The sequence below is a fragment of the Oncorhynchus mykiss genome, chromosome 25 (assembly GCF_013265735.2).
Source record: "Oncorhynchus mykiss isolate Arlee chromosome 25, USDA_OmykA_1.1, whole genome shotgun sequence".
NCBI classification, from domain to species: domain Eukaryota; kingdom Metazoa; phylum Chordata; class Actinopteri; order Salmoniformes; family Salmonidae; genus Oncorhynchus; species Oncorhynchus mykiss.
The window spans coordinates 40,930,639-40,946,750 of NC_048589.1; the positions used below are offsets into that span (position 1 = coordinate 40,930,639).

The following is a 16,112-nucleotide window of genomic DNA, read 5'->3' on the forward strand; positions in this document are numbered from 1 at the left end:
ACACATAGAAACTGACCTAGGAACAGATCACACATAGAAACTGACCTAGGAACTGATCACACATAGAAATTGACCTAGGATCAGATCACACATAGAAACTGACCTAGGAACAGATCACACATAGAAACTGACCTAGGAACTGATCACACATAGAAACTGACATAGGAACAGATCACACATAGAAACTGACCTAGGAAAAGATCACACAGAGAAACTGACCTAGGAACTGATCACACATAGAAACTGACCTAGGAACAGATCACACATAGAAACTGACCTAGGAACAGATCACACATAGAAACTGACCTAGGAACAGATCACACATAGAAACTGACCTAGGAACAGATCACACAGAGAAACTGACCTAGGAACAGATCACACATAGAAACTGACCTAGGAACAGATCACACATAGAAACTGACCTAGAAACTGATCACACATAGAAACTGACATAGGAACAGATCACACAGAGAAACTGACCTAGGAAAAGATCACACAGAGAAACTGACCTAGGAACAGATCACACAGAGAAACTGACCTAGGAACAGATCACACAGAGAAACTGACCTAGGAACAGATCACACATAGAAACTGACCTAGGAACAGATCACACATAGAAACTGACCTAGGAACAGATCACACATAGAAACTGACCTAGGAACAGATCACACATAGAAACTGACCTAGGAACAGATCACACATAGAAACTGACCTAGGAACAGATCACACATAGAAACTGACCTAGGAACAGATCACACAGAGAAACTGACCTAAGAACAGATCACACAGAGAAACTGACCTAGGAACAGATCACACATAGAAACTGACCTAGGAACAGATCACACACGCACACAGAGTTGACAGAACATTATGAACACCTGCTCTTTTCCATGACACACTCATCAGGTGAATCCAGGTGAAAGATATGATCCCTTATTGATGTCACCTGTTAAATCCACTTCAATCAGTGTAGATGAAGGGGAGGAGACAGGTGGTTAAATAAGGAGTTTTAAGCCTTGAGACAATTGGGACATGGATTGTGTGTGTGCCATTCAGAGGGTGAATGGGGAAGACAAAAGATTTAAGTGATTTGAACGGGGTACCTCATTAACTCAGGAAGGTGTTCCTAATGTTTTGTGCAGTCAGTGTATTCAGTCAATACACACTCATCTGCTCTAGGACCAGAGTCCCACAGAAACTGACCTTGGGTGGGTGTGTGTGTGTGGGGGTGTTTTTCGTACCCAGTACTCGCCCCCTGGTGTCCAGACTCAGTCGTGGTAGTTGTGGCCCCAGATGGTCCCTCAGGGCTCCTAGAGCCTCCTCCAGCCACTGGGTCTGCCAGCTCCATCCCTGTAACACACCCTCACACACGTAGCGCTGGGCGGGGGGGGACGCACACACACCGCTAACCCCGGTCCCATCACCACTGCTACATGACCACTCACTCAGGACTGGAGGGAGGAGGAGAGAGAAAGAGAGAAGAGGGGTGACAGCCTTCATTCGAATTGGCCTCTATTAAACATGGTCAATAGATGTTCAAACTTGATATACAATAACTTGCTAGGTTAGGGTCAGGGCTTCCTTATCCACTCACGGTTCTAGAAGCATCCCTTCCTCCCTGACTCACTGTTCTAGAAGCATCCCTTCCTCCCTCACTCACTGTTCTGGAAGCATCCCTTCCTCCCTGACTCACTGTTCTGGAAGCATCCCTTCCTCCCTGACTCACTGTTCTGGAAGCATCCCTTCCTCCCTGACTCACTGTTCTGGAAGCATCCCTTCCTCCCTGACTCACTGTTCTGGAAGCATCTCTTCCTCCCTGACTCACTGTTCTGGAAGCATCCCTTCCTCCCTGACTCACTGTTCTAGAAGCATCCCTTCCTCCCTGACTCACTGTTCTAGAAGCATCCCTTCCTCCCTGACTCACTGTTCTGGAAGCATCCCTTCCTCCCTGACTCACGGTTCTAGAAGCATCCCTTCCTCCCTGACTCACTGTTCTAGAAGCATCCATTCCTCCCTGACTCACTGTTCTAGAAGCATCCCTTCCTCCCTCACTCACTGTTCTAGAAGCATCCCTTCCTCCCTGACTCACTGTTCTAGAAGCATCCCTTCCTCCCTGACTCACTGTTCTAGAAGCATCCCTTCCTCCCTGACTCACTGTTCTAGAAGCATCCCTTCCTCCCTGACTCACTGTTCTAGAAGCATCCCTTCCTCCCTGACTCACTGTTCTAGAAGCATCCCTTCCTCCCTGACTCACTGTTCTAGAAGCATCCCTTCCTCCCTGACTCACTGTTCTAGAAGCATCCCTTCCTCCCTGACTCACTGTTCTGGAAGCATCCCTTCCTCCCTGACTCACTGTTCTAGAAGCATCCCTTCCTCCCTGACTCACTGTTCTAGAAGCATCCCTTCCTCCCTGACTCACTGTTCTAGAAGCATCCCTTCCTCCCTGACTCACTGTTCTAGAAGCATCCCTTCCTCCCTGAATCACTGTTCTGGAAGCATCTCTTCCTCCCTGACTCACAGTTTTGGAAGCATCCCTTCCTCCCTGACTCACGGTTCTGGAAGCATCCGGTGGCCATCCCAGTAGGAGCTGAGACCTCTAGCCCTGTCAGAGTAGACAGAGACTGGACCAGCAGCACTCCTCTGGCTGAGAGAGAAAGAGAGAGAAGGGGGAGGGAGAGGTGAAGAGAGAGAGAGAGACACAGAGAGACACAAAGAGAAGAATGTGAGTGTTAGTGCAGTCGGTTTGTAGTTTTTCCTCTGTGCTTGAGTGACTGAGTGACTGAGTGACTGAGTGACTGATTGACTGAGTGACTGATTGACTGAGTGACTGAGTGACTGAGTGACTGAGTGACTGATTGACTGAGTGACTGATTGACTGATTGACTGATTGACTGAGTGACTGATTGACTGATTGACTGAGTGACTGAGTGACTGAGTGACTGATTGACTGAGTGACTGAGTGACTGAGTGACTGAGTGACTGATTGACTGAGTGACTGAGTGACTGAGTGACTGAGTGACTGATTGACTGAGTGACTGATTGACTGAGTGACTGAGTGACTGAGTGACTGATTGACTGAGTGACTGAGTGACTGAGTGACTGAGTGACTGAGTGACTGAGTGACTGATTGCCTGAGTGACTGAGTGACTGAGTGACTGATTGCCTGAGTGACTGAGTGACTGAGTGACTGATTGCCTGAGTGACTGAGTGACTGAGTGACTGAGTGACTGATTGCCTGAGTGACTGAGTGACTGAGTGACTGATTGCCTGAGTGACTGAGTGACTGAGTGACTGATTGCCTGAGTGACTGAGTGACTGAGTGACTGAGTGACTGATTGCCTGAGTGACTGAGTGACTGAGTGACTGAGTGGCTGAGTGACTGATTGACTGAGTGACTGAGTGACTGATTGCCTGAGTGACTGATTTGTAGATGTTATTGTCTGGATGTATGTATTTTGTATTGTGTTAGCTGCTATTGATACCATGTAATGTCGCCATTTCTGAATTTGAAAATAAACCATTCTCTCTATCTACACACCAGACGCTGCGAGGGGACAGAAGATGTCCACCCCTCCTCCCTCCTCAGGTAGAACGACCCAGCCACACAGCTTCTCCCAGAATTCCCTGTAGTCCGGGGTCAGCACACTCTTCTCTGTCACCTTGTAGCCTGGGGTCAAAGAGAGGTCAAAGGTCAAGCAGTGACTATGCCCTTCAGTGAACTATGATTCCTGACCCAGTGTTCCATCCTCACCTTGCAGCAGAGTGATCTCCTCCGTACCTCCAGGAGCCAGCACCCCAAGTCTCTGAGCTCGCTGCCCACCCAGAGCCCTCTCTGCCTGGGATAACAGAGCCTGGAGGGTCCCTCTGTGGTCGTATAGAACCACCACCACTCCTACTCTCACACCACACAGAACCAACTAGGAGAGGAGAGAAGAGAAATCATTTCAATTCTTGTCAATGCTTTTTAATTAGGAAAATTTGGAATTTGGTTTACTTTCTGAATTGACTGGAATTAAAATGTAATTGACCTGAACCCTGTAAGTAATTGACTCTCCCTGCTCTAAATGTCTCACCTCGTAGGCAGGTATCCTGTTGGACAGCAGCAGCAGAAGAGGTGGTGATGGAGAGAGAGAGGAAGAGGCTCTGGGTCTGCTACTGGTGGAAGTGGGCCAACCTCCTCTGTTCACACTGTCCCTGAAACCGTACAGTACCAAACACACACCTTATATATACTGGTCATGAACCAAACACACACCCACCCACCCACACATTATATGCGCGCGCACACACGCACACACACACACACACACACACACACACACACACACACACACACACACACACACACACACACACACACACACACACACACACGTTACATAGCAGGTATATTTCCAGCAGGTATATTTCACTGGTCACCCCCAAAGCCAATTCCTCCTTTGGCCGCCTTTCCTTCCAGTTCTCTGCTGCCAATGACTGGAACGAACTGCAAAAATCACTGAAGCTGGAGACTCTTACCTCCCTCACTAGCTTTAAGCACCAGCTGTCAGAGCAGCTTACATATCACTGCACCTGTACATAGCCCATCTGTAAATAGCCCATCCAACTACCTCATCCCCATACTGTATTTATTATTCTTGCTCCTTTGCACCCCAGTATCTCTACTAGCACATTCATCCCCTGTACATCTATCACGCCAGTGTTAAATTGCTATATTGTATTTACTTCGCCAACATGGCCTAGTTTCTGCCTTTACCTCCCTTATCTCACCTCATTTGCACACATTGAATATACACTTTTGTTCTACTGTATTATTGATTAAATGTTTGTTTATTCCGTGTGTAACTCTGTTGTTGTTGTTTGTGTCAAACTGCTTTGCTTTATCTTGGCCAGGTCGCAGTGGTAAATGATAACTTTTTCTCAACCAGTCTACCTGGTTAAATCAAGGTGATCTGGTCTACCTGGTTAAATAAAGGTGATCTGGTCTACCTGGTTAAATAAAGGTGACATAAATACCAATAAAAAAAACACACACTGTCCCATGAACCAAACAGGTGAGGTCTATATCTATGGTTGGGCACGGCCTCTCACCCCATGGCCTGGGACCTCAGATGGCTGGAGAGCTGTCTCTTCTCCAGGGTCAGAGTGGGGGTCAAGTTAAGGCTGACGTCAGGGGTTAAACAGACACGTCCCGTCCTGCCTGACAACCAGGAGGGAGAGGGCTGAACGCTCCTCGTTCTCCCAGGCACCAGCCTCTCTCCCTGGGGACGGCTGACCACTATTCCCCCTGGTCTGTTGCTGTTGCTCCTCCAGGCTGGTCTGGATGTCAGCGAAGCTCCTGGGGAGAACACAGAGAAAGGAAATATCATCCAGCCTGGCTGTCACCTCTGACCCCAACTCTGTATCTAATCCAACACAGTAATAGAGATGCTTCTATCCAAAGCCACTATCCTGGCCTCATGCTCTACCAACTGGGTCATACAGCACCAAATAACTGCTCCTCTCCTCCCCCTTCTGCTCCTCTCCTCTACCCCTCTCCTCCTCTCTCTCCTCTTGTCCTCTCAGCCACTCTTCTGCTCCTCCTCTCCTTCACTCTCCTCAACTCTCTCCTCCACTTTCCTCCACTCTCTCCTCTCCTCCACTCTCTCCTCTCCTCCACTCTCCTCAACTCTCTCCTGTCCTCCCCTCTCCTCCACTCTCTTCTCTTCTCTCCTCTCCTCCACTCTCTTCTCTCCTCCACTCTTCTCCTCTCCTCAACTCTCTCCTCCAACTCTCCTCTCTCCTGTCCTCCACTCTCTTCTCTCCTCAACTCTCTCCTGTCCTCCACTCTCTCCTCCGCTCTTCTCCTCAACTCTCTCCTCTCCTCCACTCTCTTCTCTCCTCCACTCTCCTCCACTCTCTCCTCAACTCTCTCCTGTCCTCCACTCTCTCCTCCACTCTTCTCCTCTCCTGAACTCTCTCCTCCTCTCCTCCACTCTCTCCTCTCCTCCACTCTCCTCAACTCTCTCCTCTCCTCCACTCTCTCCTCCACACTCCTCCACTCTATTCTCTCCTCCACTCTCCTCAACTCTCTCCTCTCCTCCACTCTCATCTCCTCTCCTACTCTCACTCACTCTTCTGCTCCACCACTCTCTCCCGGATGGTTTGTCTGATCCTCCTCTCCCTGCGTCTCTCCTCCTCCTCCTCCCTCTCTCCGGAGCAGGGCATGTTGAGGGTGCCGTACGTTTGTGCTGCCTCTCTGGGTGTCAGCCAGTCCAGAGTGGACACACAGGACACATAGTGGCTCTTCCACCCACCATACTCTCTGTCCCCTGGATTATAAGGCAGGAACCAGCCCCGGCGCACACACCTCACCGACCAAAGACAGTCCTACGGAGAGAGGAGGTGTGTGTGTGTGTGTGTGTGTGGGGGGGGGGGGGGGGGGGGGGGGGGTTGGTTAACCTCACACACAGTACGAAAGGGAGAAAGAGGAATAAAGAGAGAGAGGGAGGGAGTGACGGAGAGAAAACGAGCCCTAACCTCTAACCCCTCACCTGTTCAGCCAGGACCCTCCAATGCCAGCTGACCTGTGCGGCAGAGCAGAGGTCAAGAGGGGTCAGGAATGACATCACATAGAGAGACAGGAACCGTGGCAACACGGAGGTGAAGTCCACGCGCGTCACCGGCACGATCTGCATCAGCCAATCCCTGCAGGACCTAGGGTCACGGAGTCAGAGATTAGAGCCCCTCGTGGAAAAAGTACTACTGAATTACTACACAAGATCTACAGCAAACTAACAAGGTTTTTACTACTGGATTGCTATTGAGAAGGAAACCAGTGGTGTTTTATGTAACGTTAGTCATTAAAGTGGTAATGAGTGATACATTGGGACGTATCACAAATGGTATCACAAAAATGATATATTTCCTATTTCAATCCCTACATCATTCTTCCTTACCGAGCGTTTGGGTGTCAACTACTTAAAACCTACACAGTTCCTACATGTCTACTATTGAATTACTACACAGTACCTACATGTCTACTATTGAATTACTACACAATGCCTACATGCTTACTATTGAATTACTACACAGTACCTACATGTTTACTATTGAATTACTACACAGTACCTACATGTTTACTATTGAATTACTACACAGTACCTACATGTTTACTATTGAATTACTACACAGTACCTACATGTTTACTATTGAATTACTACACAGTACCTACATGTTTACTATTGAATTACTACACAGTACCTACATGTTTACTATTGAATTACTACACAATACCTACATGTCTACTATTGAATTACTACACAGTTCCTACATGTCTACTATTGAATTACTACACAATGCCTACATGTCTACTATTGAATTACTACACAGTTCCTACATGTCTACTATTGAATTACTACACAATGCCTACATGTTTACTATTGAATTACTACACAATACCTACATGTCTACTATTGAATTACTACACAATACCTACGCATTACCACTGTATCACACTCAATTCCTACATGTTCATATCACACAAGAAATGAACTTACACAAACTGAATTGCAATTGTTTTTATTTAATTGATTACATGTAATAAATTCATTCATTTACAAAAATGTTTTAATCCATTTGAGGCCTTGTCTTCATTCAGCTTTGACTTAACTATCTTCAGATCCTCTTCCAACTCGTAACCTTTCAGAAAATAAAGACGAGCACAAGAGACAACCAATTAAAAGCCATTATCAATCGTCTGCTAACAAAGGTCAAAGTGCGTTTGGAAAGTATTCAGAACTCTTGACTTTTGTTACGCTACATCCTTATTCTAAAAATTGTTATGTTTTTAATTCATCAATCTACACACAATACCCCATAATGACATCACAATACCCCATAATGACATGACAATAACCCCATAATGGCATCACAATACCCCATAATGGCATCACAATACCCCATAATGGCATCACAATACCCCATAATGGCATCACAATACCCCATAATGGCATCACAATACCCCATAATGGCATCACAATACCCCATAAAGACAAATCAAAAACAGGTTTTTTTTGCTAAATTATCACATTTACGTAAGTATTCAGACACTTCACTCAGTACTTTGTTGAAGCACCTTTGGCAGTGATCACAGCCAGGAGTCTTCTTGGGTAAGATGCTACAAGCTTGACACACCTGTATTTGAGGAGTTTGTCTCATTCTTCTCTGCCAATCCTCTCACGCTCTGTCAGGTTGGATGGAGTGTCGCTGCACAGCTATTTTCAGGTCTCGGAGCTCTACAGACAATTCCTTCAACCTGATGGATTCTGTTAAAAATGTAACATGTTTCAAGTTAAACTGTAGTTTGTTTTGTATCCTGTTTAGTGAATGATTACTGTGAGTATTAATAGAGTTTAGACCACGAAACTGTGTGTATGCTAATTTAAAAAAGGTTGACCTAATGAGACAAGTGTTTGTCTTTCCAAATCATGTCCAATCAATTTAATTTACCACGGGTGGTTTCCAATCAAGTTGAGTAAACATCTCAAGGATGATCAATGGAAACAGGATGCACCGGAGCTCAATTTCAAGTCTCATAGCAAAAGGTCTGAATACTTATGTAAATAAGGTATTGTATATATATATATATAAATGTGCAAACATTTCTGAAAACCTGTGTTTGCGATTATGGGGTATTGTGATGTCATTATGGGGTATTGTGATGTCATTATGGGGTATTGTGTGTAGATTGATGAGAAAAATAAATAATGTAATTGATTTTAGAATAAGGCCGTAACGTAACAAAATGTGGAAAAAGTCAAGAATAGTCTGAATAATTTCTGAATGCACTGTAAAACAACACAGAAAAACATTTGATAAACAATGTTAATCTTACCAACAATGGACTCCAGTCTTCTTATGTCGGGGGCCTCCTGGGCAACAGGTTAAAAGATGTAAGTAGAATTGGTAAGTATATTAATATGAAAATACTGTACATTTCCATTCAAACACACGCACACTTATTACATGCATGATGAAAACAGAGGCTACACAGGAGGTTGGTGGTCACCACAGGAGGTTGGTGGCCACCACAGGAGGTTGGTGGCAAACTTAATTAAGGAGGACAGGTTTGTGGTAATGGCTGGAGCGGAATAGGTGGAATGGTATCAAATATATCAAACACATGAGTTCCATGAGTTCCATGTGTTCCATGAGTTCCATGTGTTCCATGAGTTACATGTGTTCCATGAGTTCCATGTGTTCCATGAGTTCCATGTGTTCCATGTGTTTGATGCCATTCCATACGCTAATTTCCAGCCATTATTTATGAGCCGTCCTCCACTCAGCAGCCTCCACTGCTACATTGGAACATTTCAATGGGGCTAGCAAACAGCTAGGCTAAACACAATACATCTCTGTGAAAACGGCTAACGGCTAAGACCATTTTGGCTAGCAATCATTTTTGATGTGGTAACAAGTTATATAAAAGGCTAAACAATGACATGACAGAATTCATAAAACATAAAGGAAAGTTAAACATAATAAGGGTTATAAAAGACAGGATGACAAAGGATGGAAAATTATTACATTCGGGATTGTCGAACAGTAGCTAGCTAACAACAACCAACTACTTCCCATTTTGTCTTCTTCTGTGGTAACGAGCACATGAGGTGCAGCCACGAGCTGCCAAACTCTACTGATGACTACTGAAAAACCGGTGGAGTCTGCCTGTAGTGTTTTGACTACTTATTCACAAAACAAACACATTGTAAAAATCTCTACCTGAAAACCACAGGAAGCACTACTATTTTCCTTCTGAAACCTACAAAACTCTACTTGTGTATCTTAAGTACTGCATAAACTACACGTTCACTACAGAACCCCTACACATCTCTAAATAGTCACTACCGCATGAATAGGTTGTGTGCAGTAATTCAGTAGTACTTTTACATGAGGGAGATGAAAACACTAGGGATGTTTCTTAACAGTGTGATATAACTTGAAGTGATTCCCTTGTCCTCTGCATATACAGTGGGGCAAAAAAAGTATTTAGTCAGCCACCAAATGTGCAAGTTCTCCCACTTAAAAAGATGAGAGAGGCCTGTAATTTTCATCATAGGTACACTTCAAATATGACAGACAAAATGAGAAAGAAAAATCCAGAAAATCACATTGTAGGATTTTTTTATGAATTTATTTGCAAATTATGGTGGAAAATAAGCATTTGGTCAATGACAAAGGTTTCTCTCAATACTTTGTTATATACCCTTTGTTGGCAATGACAGAGGTCAAACGTTTTCTGTAAGTCTTCACAAGGTTTTCACACACTGTTGCTGGTATTTTGGCCCATTCCTCCATGCAGATCTCCTCTAGAGCAGTGATGTTTTGGGGCTGTTGCTGGGCAACACGGACTTTCAACTCCATCCAAAGATTTTCTATGGGGTTGAGATCTGGAGACTGGCTAGGCCACTCCAGGACCTTGAAATGCTTCTTACGAAGCCACTCCTTCGTTGCCCGGGCGGTGTGTTTGGGATCATTGTTATGCTGGGAGAAAGAGGAAGAGAGAGAGAGAGGGAGGGAGTGACGGAGAGAAAACAAGCCCTAACCTCTAACCCCTCACCCCTCACCTGTTTAGCCAGGACCCTCCAAGTTCTCCCACTTTTTAAGTGGGAGAACTTGCACAATTGGTGGCTGATTAAATACTTTTTTGCCCCACTGTATATGTATATATATATATATATATATATATATAGAGAGAGAGAGAGAGGGAGAGAGAGAGATATTTATTTAGGTTTTTACCAAGAACCGCACTTGTTCTTTGCTTTACTGATTGAACTCCCATCATGGATGTCATCTATATACTGTGTTTATTCATTTTCCTGTAAAGTACATTGCATTGCATCTGTGTCGGAAATGTGCTGTGTAAATAAAGTTTGATTTGATTCGTAGTGTGATTAATTTTTCACGAGTAAAGTAATTCAACGGTGTTGCTAACATAAACGAACAAGTTTCTAGCGGCGATAAAAAGACTGCAGCACCATGAACAGCAACAGAATAGAACCCCGATATTAGTAGACTTTCAGAAGCACAGGACAATGAACAGCGGCCTTCTCAGATGAAGCTGAAGGTAACAAGTTAAGTAAGTAAGTAAGGTAAGTTGCCAAGGTAACACTACTTAATGGTAAAGAAGAGAAGCCCCTGATATTGACAATAATTTAAATTACTATTTCACTAAAGTGGAATAACTCAGAAGTTAAATGACAACACTGAACAGCGAACGAACAGCGAACAAACCATGTACATACATGTGAACCTATGTACATACATATGCGAATCAGAAGCCATGGATTACAGGCAACATCCGCATCGAGCTGAAGGCTAGAGATGCCACTTTCAAGGAGCGGGAGTCTATTCTGGAAGCTTATAAGAAACCCTGATACGCCCTCAGACGAACCATCAAACAAGCAAAGCATCAATACTGGATTAAGATTGAATCCTACAACACCGGCTCTGAAGCTCGTCGGATGTGGCAGGGCTTGAAAACTATTACGGACTACAAAGGGAAACGCAGCCGCGAGCTTCCCAGTTGTACAAGCCTACCAGACAAGCTAAATGTATTTTATGCTCGCGTCGAGGCAAGGAACACTGAAGCATGCACCAGAGCAACAGCTGTTCTAGATGACTGTGTGATAACGCTCTCGGTAGCCGATGTGAACAAAACCTTTAAACAGGTCACAAAGCCGCAGGTGGGACGCTACCAGAGAGGTTTAAACAACATTTCATAGAACGGAAAGGACTGTGAGGGGAACCACACACACAAACACACACACACACACACACACTGAACTCTAACACAATAAAAAAATAAAAATAATTATTGTTTGTATATCATTGTATTTTAAATTTGTATGACTGTCCTTGTCTATCAGTGTATCAGTGTTTTGTTACTTGTCATGTTTTGTGTTTTTTGTTTGTTGTGGACCCCAGGAAGAGTATCTGCTGCTTCTGCAAAAACTCATGGGGATCCAGATAAACCATAACAATAGGCCTGTCAGAGGCCCCTTTCTGTCAGAAGTGCTTACTTGAGCTGGGACCTGGTGCATTGTGACAGCAGTGGCTGCAGGAAGAGTTTTCTCTGGCGGTCAGTCCAAAGGTCAAACCAGTGAAGCACCAGGGTCGTCCGCTCCTCAAACAACTGACAGGTCATAGAACAAGATGTAGATTAACATTAATTTACATTAATTTACAGAGGAGGAGATGTATCTTAATGCTCACAACCCAAAATCTCAACACACAAACACACAGCCTACCCTGAGACAAGCACCGCCTACCCTGAGACAAACACCGCCTACCCTGAGACAAACACAGCCTACCCTGAGACAAACACAGCCTACCCTGAGAAAAACACAGCCTACCCGGAGACAAACACAGCCTACCCGGAGACAAAACACAGTCTACTCCGAGACACACACACACACACAGCCTACTCCGAGACACACACAGCCTACCCCAAGACACACACACAGTCTACTCCGAGACACACACACAGTCTACTCCGAGACACACACACAGTCTACTCCGAGACACACACACAGTCTACTCCGAGACACACACACACACACACACACACAGCCTACTCCGAGACACACACACAGTCTACCCCGAGACACACACACACAGCCTACTCCAAGACACACACACACACAGCCTACCCGGAGACAAACACAGCCTACCCCGAGACACACACACAGCCTACTCCGAGACACAAACACACACACACACACACACACACACACACACATAGCCTACTCCAAGACACACACACACACAGTCTACCCCGAGACACACACACACAGCCTAATCCAAGACACACACACAGTCTACCCCGAGACACACACACAGCCTACCCTGAACCAGACAATGGGTCAGCTGGCCCCAGAGTAATTGTGCTCAAGGGAGATTTGTCCCTTGTGGATCAGTTGGTATGGTGCTACCAACGCTGGGTTATGGGTTCGATTCCCACAAGGCACCAGTACAAAAATAACATGCACTCATTATTGTAAGTCACCTCTCCTAAATGACTCAAATGTAAATATGTTTTAGTAGGGAAGACCAAGGTGGTGGAAAAACCATAACAAAAATAAAAAAGAGAAAGGAAAATGATTGCTTGTCTTATCTCACTTGGCTGACCTGGTGGTTGGAGGTCTTGTTTGTGATGGGGGTCCAGGCACTGAAGCAGGTGTCGGCTGTCCCTGTGAACGAGCTGCGATGCATCAGGGCCGACTGGGGTTGGTAGTCTGTCCCGCTCAGTTGCCACTGTGTCACGCTGTGAGGACCTGGGTTAGGACCAGGACTGGACCTAACGGTCAGATCCACGGATGTCATTTTATGGGTGGTTTGGGCCAGTTGAGGATACTACCCGATTACGCTCTGTTTAATTTAAATCGATAGCCTTCTTTTGGGTAGCCTTTTATAAGCGATTGTTTGTGTGGTTCAAATTCAGTATTTTAAACAAAGTGCGGGTAAAATCTTCTTCAGTCAACAGTCCAGTTAAACATCTGATAATACAATGATACAGCGGTGATACATGTACCTGCGTTTCAAAAACTGGCCGGTAAAGGAGGTCCTATGCAATGTAATTTCACAAATTATTCCATAGACCTGCACAAGTGTGACTATAAAGTGCAATTTATTTAAAAAACAACTACTCTCCTTCCCCACAATTCCTCCCTCTCCTTGCCCGGTCTCCTTAGAGACAGAATAACAGAAACTAGAGCATAAGGCGCATGCAACATTCCCACGCACACCCCCGGTAGCGGTCCCTGTTCACCGACCTTCTCATCCAATGGGTTCTGGAGACGTGACAAGAGTGGACACGAGGAATACAAATCAGATTCGGAGTGTCAGGTTCCTACAGTGCGCGCGCACTGGGAAGCTTTGGTTACCGAGTAGTCTAGGCTGCTTGGTCAACAGGATCGGCCTGTGCACCGCACATGATCTGTCACTGATAGAGTTACTACACAAACAATCATTTGCTGAAATGCATCACTTGTGGGGAGCGACAAAAGTAAGAGGACATTATTTCCCCTGAAGGGAAATTCAAGTATTGGACATTATTAAGATGTGCACAAAGATCACCAGGTGAAAACATACTTTAATTTAAAAAATGTTTTACCTTTAACTAGGTTAAGAACAAATTCGTATTCACAATGAAGGCTTACTAAAAGGCTTCCTGCTGGGATGGGTGCAGGGATTAAAATCTTTAATTTATAGGACAAAACGTCACAACAAGAGAGATAACACTACATAAAGAGATCTAAGACAACAACATAGCATGGTAGCAACACAACATGACAACATAGCATGGTAGCAACACAACATGACAACAACATGGTAGTGGCACAAAACATGGTATTGCATTAATTTCACCTTTATTTAACCAGGTAGGCCATTGGAGAACAAGCGACCTGGTCAAGATAAAGCAAAGCAGTTCGACAGATACAACGACACAGAGTTACACATGGAGTAAACAAACATAAGTCAATAACACAATGTAAATATATATATATATGCAGTGTGTGCAAATGAGGTAAGATTAGGGAGGTAAGGTAATAAATAGGTCGTAGTGACGAAGTAATTACAATTTAGCAGTTAAACACTGGAATGATAGATGTGCAGAATAGTTATTTTATTTAACCAGGTAGGCCAGTTGAGAACAAGTTCTCGTTTACAACTGCGACCTGGTCAAGATGGATGTGCAAGTAAAGATACTGGGGTGCAAAGGAGCAAAATAAATAACAATATGGGGATGAGGTAGTTGGATGGGCTATTTACAGATGGGCTATGTACAGGTGCAGTGATCTGTGAGCTGCTCTGACAGCTGGTGCTTAAAGTTAGTGAGGGAGATATGAGTCTCCAGCTTCAGTGATTTTTGCAGTTCGTTCCAGTCATTTGCATCAGAGAATTGGAAGGAAAGGCGGCCAAAGGAGGAATTGGCTTTGGGGATGACCAGTGAAATATACCTGCTGGAGCGCGTGCTACAGGTGGGTAACCTCGTCTGGAGGTTAGTTAACAGTGTCCAACGAAGGGTCAGAAGTATACCGAATGGTGTCGTCTGCGTAGAGGTGGATCAGAGACTCACCAGCAGCAGGACCGACATCATTGATGTATACAGAGAAAAGATTCAGCCCGAGAATTGAACCCTGTGGTACACCCCCATAGAGACTGCCAGAGAGGTCCAGACAACAGGCCCTCTGATTTGACACACTGAACTCTGTCTGAGAAGTAGTTGGTGAACCAGGCGAGGCAGTCATTTGAGAAACCAAGGCTGTTGAGTCTGCCGATAAGAATGTGGTGATTGACAGAGTCGAAAGCCTTGGCCAGGTCAATGAATACAGCTGCACAGTAATGTCTCTTATTGATGGTGGTTATGATATGGTACAAACATTATTGGGTACAGACAACAGCACAAAGGGCAATAAGGTAGAGACAACACATCACGCAAAGCAGCCACAACTGTCAGTAAGAGTGTCCATGATTGAGTCTTTGAATGAAGAGATTGAGAGAAAACTGTCCAGTTTGAGTGTTTGTTGCAGCTCGTTCCAGTCGCTAGCTGCACCGAAACTGAAAAGAGGAGCGACCCAGGGATGCGTGTGCTTTGGGGACCTTTAACAGAATGTAACTGGCAGAACAGGTGTTGTATGTGGAGGACGAGGGGCTGCAGTAGATATCTCATATAGTGGGGAATGAGGCCTCGCCACCACCATCCATCATATGAGTAAAGCACAGAAACATGATTCAAGTCATTAGAATTCTCTTTATTGACTTTGTCCTAAAACTGAGGAAAATAAATCAGAACAATCCACCCCAACCACATGAATTAACAATAAAACGGTAATGTACAGGATTACTCTAAATAAAAAGGTTGACAATCAACCAGTTTCAAATATGATTATTGCATTCCAACTGCATATAAGACAAATATGTGTAGGAGAAGGTCAAATATATATATATAAATAAATATATATATCTCAATGTAACACTGGTTCAAACCAAGGCAACAATAAAAAGGCAACAACATTTGTCCAGACACTCATGTGGATATGTGCAGGGAGTTTCCCCACTTTAAACAA

General features: G+C 44.7%; 1 protein-coding gene across 3 annotated transcripts in view; it reads right to left on the bottom strand.

The window, feature by feature from the left end:
• LOC110504262 (epithelial cell-transforming sequence 2 oncogene-like) overlaps positions 1-13,935 on the bottom strand; it is a 26,855-nt gene extending 12,920 nt beyond the window's left edge. For 2 of the 3 annotated variants that reach the window (XR_005039548.1, XR_005039549.1), the window contains exons 1-10: positions 13,171-13,935; positions 12,063-12,175; positions 6,534-6,696; positions 6,114-6,369; positions 5,092-5,338; positions 4,074-4,194; positions 3,752-3,917; positions 3,539-3,667; positions 2,552-2,644; positions 1,242-1,451 (exon numbers count right to left, since the gene is read on the bottom strand). Coding sequence is in view for 1 of the 3 variants with exons in the window: in XM_036962838.1 (XP_036818733.1) it covers positions 1,242-1,451; positions 2,552-2,644; positions 3,539-3,667; positions 3,752-3,917; positions 4,074-4,194; positions 5,092-5,338; positions 6,114-6,369; positions 6,534-6,696; positions 12,063-12,175; positions 13,171-13,365 (1,693 nt within the window). In the remaining 2 variants the exon portion in view is untranslated. The remainder of the gene's footprint in view (positions 1-1,241; positions 1,452-2,551; positions 2,645-3,538; positions 3,668-3,751; positions 3,918-4,073; positions 4,195-5,091; positions 5,339-6,113; positions 6,370-6,533; positions 6,697-12,062; positions 12,176-13,170) is intronic. The other variant, XM_036962838.1, reaches the window with a different exon arrangement.
• Positions 13,936-16,112: the final 2,177 nt, after the last annotated feature.